The following is a 7,316-nucleotide window of genomic DNA, read 5'->3' on the forward strand; positions in this document are numbered from 1 at the left end:
ATATCTTTCTAAATATGTGACTATGTATATACACATAAATATATTTCTGAGTTCTAGTCACTGAGACAACTTAGAAGCAATGGTACCCCAGTAGCAATGAGCACACCTAGCCCCCAGATCTTTGTCACTAAATATTGTCCACTAAAGGGAGCCGGAGCTCCTTGGAGAAATGACTGATTCTAGGGCTGGGCCTGGGAAAGAATAGATGAATTTGTATATCTGCTGTGCCAGAAAATGAGGACGTATTCAAAGTCACACATGGTTAGTGACTACCACATTAGAGAAGCAGTTCTTAAATTTTAGTTTCAGTTTGTTATTGGGTTTTGTTTTGTTACATTGACACTTATTTAGACTTAATGACCTACTGCTTCTCATCAGTGTCTTCTTACATTTCACAAAGACTAAGAACTTTGCATTTTATATGCATTTATAGCTCTTATCACAGGTGCCTAGTAAATGTTTTAAAATACTAATGGCATCTGATGAAAGAATTATCAGATTAATCTTACATAGAGGATATGAAACTGTTCAAAGGTTTGCAATTAAGTGTTCGAGACTTCATGGATAGCAATCTGCAGTGTGTCAAATTACTGGTTTTTGTATGATTCTAAATTTTATCAAAAAAATAAAAGCCTTGAAAACAAAACTAGGGGAGTCAATTTCAACATTCTTTTTCTTCTACCCCACTAACCAAGACCAAAATGCAATCCATCCACTTTTCTCCTCTGCACCAGCATCTTGTGCCTTCTCCACATGGTTACTCACTGGGCTCTAGAGGCCTCACGCCTTTTCTTTTTATGCCTAAATTATTTAAATTTCTTTTACTTTTTCTGAGACTTCTTATACAGTGTCAGGCAGTTAACTTGGTGAATAAAAGGTTGCGTGACAATTACATGACTTTTCTCAGAACGTCTTACAACTTTCCAAGGTCCTTTAACCTAGATGTGAAGTTCTCAAGCAGAAGGAACTCCAAAATTTCTCTCTAAAGGCCTGGGTGACCAGGAGAGACTCTCCTACCCCTGCAGGCACGTTAGGACCCTCATAGCTTAAGGCTGATGAGAGTTAAGGAGTCAGGCTTCTTGGTCCTGCGAGTCTGGGATCATTGCCACCTCTTTTCCTGTCCACAGAAGCAGCGAGTGCTCAGGACCCCAGTGAGCTGGGTCAGCTCACCTTAAATAAACTGTCACTTATCTCACTCTGCCAATTTGGAGGAAGAAATACCTCTTAGGAGACTCATGGGGCAGCCCTGGGAGGAGCAGGCACTGTGCCCCTTTAAGGGGCCTGCACATCAGGAGACTGAACTGCTTTCGTCCCTTCTTCCCATCCTACTCCCTACCCACCACAATATAACTGAAGAGCTAATCTAATACGATTTACTAACGCCGTAGAATTACCTAAAAACCTGTCTACCTTTTCACTTTTTGCATATATTCCAGTCACTGGCTAAGAGTTTTACTAATCTTTGCATCCTTAGAACCTAGAACTGTGAGGAGCACAGAGGAAGCAGGGAGTCTAGGGAACTTAACAGTTTGTAATTTGCTTTTTAAAAGTAAACCTGGATGTGTGCGGTGTTTCCTCATGTGTTTTTTCCCCCCTCTCCAGTGTTAATATTCGTGTATCTCAATTGCCCCCTGCTGCTATCCCGGGGGCCCCTTTCACATGCGCCGTCCCCCCACCCCCACTTGCTCCGCAGCCGCCAGGCAGGAGCCTTTGAATTTCCCTTCGTTTTTACACACGAAGTATTTTTTTTTTCTCATTAAAAAATTATAATATACGCTTATACTAGAAAGCTTAGAAACGCAAAGAAAAATTAAATTACATGTATTCCTCCCGCTCGGAGACAACGCCTACCGCTTTGCTGCGCCCTAACTAGCTTAACACGCGCGACCCCGGCTTCTAAAGGCTCTTATTTCGCGGGATTTCTTCACAGGCTTTTTTCAAGCCCAAGGCCCGATTCGGCTCTCTCTCGACTTTCCGTCCACTCAGGTACGAAGAGGCGCACGAGATAAAATTCTGTCAGCCACAGATAAAAATCTGTCAGTCTCGGTGAAAATTCATCAGTCTGGAAAGCTCTCGGTTTGGAATGAAATTCTGTCATTACGAGTAAAAACGCGTGAGCCTCGGGGGGGGGGATTAGTTTGATAAGGAAACTCCGCCGGATCCCGACCCTTCCTCTCGAGCCCGGGGCTCCCCCAGCCCTCCGGGTCCCCCACCCGCCCAGACCTAGGTCTCGCCGGACGCCCCCGGGGAAAATGCCCCCGCACACCCTACCGGGAAAAGCAGCCGCCACGCTGGACGCCTTGGCCCCGCCCCCGTATGGGCCTTTGAACCAATGGGCGCCGAGATACGCTGTGCGTCACGCGGCGCTGGCCAATCGCGAGGGGCCACGATCGTAGAAAGGCTGGGCGCGGCGGGTCCAGGCGGCTGGGCGGCGGCGGCGCGCACTCGCGTAGACACTTTCGGGCCATGGTGGTGGTGGCATCCGCGCAAAGCCCGGCCGTCGGGGCCCCCAAAGTGCTGCTTCTGTCCGGCAAGCCCGCCGCAGCCGCCGCCGCCGGAGCCCCGGCCGGCCGGAATGTGCCACTCATGTTGCCGGGCCAGCGAGGGGCCAGCCCGGAGGCAGACAGCGGTGGGCCACCCCAGGCGCGAAAGCGACAGCGCCTCACACACCTGAGCCCCGAGGAGAAGGCTCTGCGGAGGTGGGCAAGGGGCCCGGGTCGGAGATTGGATCCGAAACCGGGACAGGGGCCTGGGTCCGGATCGGGCAGCGCTCGGGCGCCCTTGGCCTGGCCTGTCCAGTGCCAGCGTGGCGCGGGGCGGGGCGGGGCAGGAAGTCTGGGCTGACCGGATCCACCGCGCTGAGTCGAGTCCGGGCGGCTCAGGCCTCTTTTATTTTCTTCTTTTCTATCTCGTTAGAGATGCCTAGAGCTGGGTAATGGGGCACCTGGGTTCCAGGCCGTTTTGCTGTGTGACCACAGACCGGTCGTTCAGCTTTTTTGAACTTGGACTCGATTATCCTCTCGGTTTACCTACTTCATTTTGAGGGGCAGCTGAAATGACAGCTGTTGAAAGGGCTGCGAGCTCTCTAAAGGCAGAATTCAGTCTCTGCAGCCTTAAAATGGTATTTCATGAGGTCGTCGGGGAGAGTGAGAGATAAATGCCTATTGCTTAGCCCTCTGTAATGTTAGTTGTTTCTGAGCAGTGTGCGCTCTGTGATTAAGTGCCTCCTGGCTGCCCAGGATCTCAGCACTAGGGCGAGAGGCATAAGCCTCTCCCTTATTGCAGTTGCGCTGGGGGAGAGAGTTGTTTATGTCGTAGCGCGATTGAAGCCTTCACTCGATTTCATCAGTCCAGGTTGGATCCTGTTTGAGGGAATTGGAGTCAGGAAGCGACGGGGGAGTGGAAAGGGGAGGAGGAGGTTTCTTATGTTACAAGATGAATATGTGTGTCCAGCCCCCGTGCTGGGGCCAGAATGAGACTGAGGTGGATGATGCAACATGGGCGAGAATAAAGCAATATGGGGTAGAATAAAGCAGGCTTTCAAGATAGATTGAAAGAAGGCTGTATTTTTGTTTCGTTTTGTTTTGTTTTATTGAGGGGAAGAGCCTGAATTGTATTTTTACCATTAGTCTACCTTATACTGTAAATTTATGTGAAAGCACCAGCTGGCCAAGTTTTCAAATAAAGATATAAATAAGGTTTGAGATGACTCAGTGTGGCATGTCCCTTCTGTTCTCAGGAAACTGAAAAACAGAGTAGCAGCTCAGACTGCCAGAGACCGAAAGAAAGCCCGAATGAGTGAGCTGGAACAACAAGTGGTAGATTTGGAAGAAGAGGTAAAAATACTTAAGGCTAAATTCTTCTTTTTTATTCATTGTATATCCTTCCTTGGTAAATGTTCTGATATTTGCTCCCCATCCCAAGTTGTTTCAGTCCTTTTAGAATAAAATTCAACATGTAATTAAAAGTTAAACTAAGTTAGAGTAGATGGGTAGTTGGTTAAATGGTGAAGCTTGATGAGAAAAATGATTGACCCTCTGGCAGGTGTTGCTAGATCCGTTTAAAAGTTGGTGAATTACAGCATTTACAGCAATGTTTATCGAGTTAGTACCGAGAAATTATTCAGAGCAGATAGGAAATCATTGCTTAAACTCGAGTCCCTTCCTGACTTGGCCAAAGTCCACTAACGGTTTCCTTTCCCTTCTAGGGTCCACCTAATCCTAAATTGTTGCCATTTACACATTCTAAATAATAAAGATTATTTATATTGTTCTTATTTCTTATATTTTTATTTTATGGCCTACTTTTATTGCTACTTGCCAGTTCAAGATAGGATCTTTTTTTTTTAACATCATATCTAAATTAAAGCTGCAAGTCACCCTTTGCTGAGGTCTGTATTAGGTGGAGGCATTGTGTTGTGACCCCATGAGCTGGCACTTCTTAAATAGCTTACTTTTAGTAATTATGACCTTGCCTTCTAATACTTAGTATGAACTGGATAAGCATAGTTTTCCCAAAGGAGTAGGAAAGGAAATTAATTGTGGTGAAACTTCATCAGGTGTATTAAATGAAAGAATTAGATATTTTAATAGACTCTTTCAAATTTTATTACAGAACCAAAAACTTCTGCTAGAAAATCAGCTTTTACGAGAGAAAACTCATGGCCTTGTAGTGGAGAACCAGGAGTTAAGACAGCGCTTGGGGATAGATGCCTTGGTTACTGAAGAGGAGGAAGAGACCAAGGTAAGTATCTCCTTTATTTGGTGCCCTGTGAGAACTGGTTCTAAGTGACATGACATGACTTCTTTCTTTAATGACACTTATTTTCAAGGGTGTATTGAATAGTACTAAGTCCTAATACTTAAATCACCTGGCTCTCTCAGAGCAAGTACTAACAAATGCTGATAGCCCATAATATGTGCCAGTATTAAGGAGAACCAACATAAGAGAGCCAATCAAATCTGACTTTGAATGCTACCAAAATTATAGTAGTTTTGTTGTTGTTTGTTTTAAAATATACCTTTATTGATTTGGGAGAGAGAGATACAGAAACATCAATGATTTGATTGACTGCCTCCTGCATGCCCCACACTGGGAATTGAGCCTGCAACCCGGATATGTGCTCTGATCGGGAATCCAACCTCGATCATAGGTCGATGTTCAACCGCTGAGCCATGCCTGCCAGGCTATAGTAGTTTTTTTATGACTATGAATTGAGTAGGGAAAGGACTCGTGTTAATAGTGACACTTCTCTGATAGAAGATTTATGGCTTTTAATCTATGGATTATGTCAAATTCAATGACAATACTTAAGGTGGTCCAAGACTGACAGGAGTGCAGTTCTACTCTGTGAAGATAATATTCAGGACAAACTTTAAAATAATTACTATCCTAAGAGATTCTGGGTCTAAGTTTACTATACTCCTTTATTACTTAGGAACATTATTATGATGGAGCATATCATTAGGATATTATTTAAGAATATCAGTACTACTTGAATCCTTGAGGAGTAAAAATGTTTCATGGCATACAAACCACAATGAAAAGTTAGTCTTACTCCCTTTTCTCATCTTTTCTGGAGGACTCAAGAAAATGGAAATAACAAAGGCAAGGGAAATATCTCAGCTCTAAAGATTAGTTTTCTAAATTTCTGGAAAGTTGAGAATCACAGCTGCCTGGTGAGCATTTCCTTGGGGATTCTCAGCTGTCTGAGCTGTTTATTGACTTTGTTTTTTTCTCTCAGGGGAATGGATCGAGGCCAGTGGCCGGGTCTGCTGAGTCCGCAGCACTCAGACTACGTGCACCTCTGCAGCAGGTGCAGGCCCAGTTGTCACCCCTCCAGAACATCTCCCCGTGGATTCTGACAGTGTTGACTCTTCAGACTCTGAGGTAGGAGTTACTTGGATTTACTAAAGAAGTGTATAACTAGTTAATTCCATCTGTTTGATGCCCCAGATCCCTACCAGACACATTAGGGCAGAAGTTAGTTTGGGTTGGTTTAGGGGTGATCATTGACTACCTTCCTGTTTCCAGGTGATTCAGGACATGGAGTGAAGTATAGATAATTGGGTCTGGTAGGTTCCAGAGGTTATCCTATAGTATAATGATTAATTTATATTACGGAACCTAGTACTTAGTGTTCTGGGTAGATTCTCAGGTGCATTCTAATAGTTGGACTCTATTTAACTTGTGTCTTTTGCAGTCTGATATCCTCTTGGGTATTCTGTTCAACTTGGACCCAGTCATGTTCCTCAGATGTCCTTCTCCAGAGTCTACCAGCCTGGAGCAGCTCCCAGAGGTTTATCCAGAAGGACCCAGTTCCTTACCGGCCTCCCCTTCTCCATCACTGGGGACGTCATCAGCCAAGCTGGAAGCCATTAATGAACTGATTCGTTTTGACCACGTATATACCAAGCCCCTAGTCTTAGAGATGCCCTCTGAGACAGAGAGCCAACCTGATGTGGTAGTGAAAATTGAGGAAGCACCTTCCAGCCCCTCAGAGAAAGATCACCCTGAATTCACTGTCTCAGTGAAGGAAGAACTTGTAGAAGATGACTTCATTCCAGAGTTGGGTATCCCAGATCTACTTTCATCCAGCCATTGCCTGAAGTCATCTTCCTGCCTACTGGATGCTTATAGTGACTGTAGATATGAGGGCTCCCCTTCCCCTTTCAGCGACATGTCCTCTTTGCTTGGTGTAGACCATTCTTGGGAGGACACTTTTGCCAATGAACTCTTTCCCCAGCTGATAAGTGTCTAAGGAATGATCCAATCCTGCCCTTTTCCTAATTATTACACTGCCTGGAAGATAGCAGAGAAGCCTGTCTGTGCTTCATTCAAAAAGCCAAAGTAGAAGATGCACAGCAAAATATTTGTCTGTTGAAACCTCACAGGTCACCCCAAGTATTGTGTATTCAGCAGTCTAAGGTACTCAGATATAGTACTATAATCCAGAATTACAGCTTTTGCGGTTGTACCTTTATCTTAAGGGCAGTAGTTTGCTCTAAAATACTTAAAAAGGGACATCAGACAGGGAATTTATGAAGGGCCCTTTATCATTTTTCTTCTCAGCATCCCAGGCTTGCTTCTGATTTTAGGTCCTTTAGTTTGCTTCTGCAAGCAGAGAGAAACCTAGCTGAGGGGGCTCCTTTTCCCTCATGTACAGTTCAAGTAAAGATCAAGAATCTTTTGTAAAGTTACAGAAATTTACTATGTAAATGCTTGATGAAATCTTTCCCTGCTAGTGTAACTTGTGGAAGGTGCTTTTTCCATTTATTTAAAACTACCATTTAATTGCAATTAAAAAGTGCAATGCA

General features: G+C 44.7%; 1 protein-coding gene across 1 annotated transcript; it reads left to right on the forward strand.

Annotated features, from left to right (window-relative positions):
* Positions 1-2,443: 2,443 nt before the first annotated feature.
* On the forward strand, positions 2,444-7,316 carry XBP1 (X-box binding protein 1). The gene is given in 6 exon segments (XM_016198664.2): positions 2,444-2,699; positions 3,740-3,836; positions 4,615-4,743; positions 5,744-5,779; positions 5,782-5,889; positions 6,203-7,316. Coding segments are annotated over 6 exon segments (1,161 nt in total). The 5' UTR covers positions 2,444-2,466; the 3' UTR covers positions 6,761-7,316.

The sequence above is a fragment of the Miniopterus natalensis genome, chromosome 20 (assembly GCF_054644295.1).
Source record: "Miniopterus natalensis isolate mMinNat1 chromosome 20, mMinNat1.hap1, whole genome shotgun sequence".
In the NCBI taxonomy this organism is placed as follows: Eukaryota; Metazoa; Chordata; class Mammalia; order Chiroptera; family Miniopteridae; genus Miniopterus; species Miniopterus natalensis.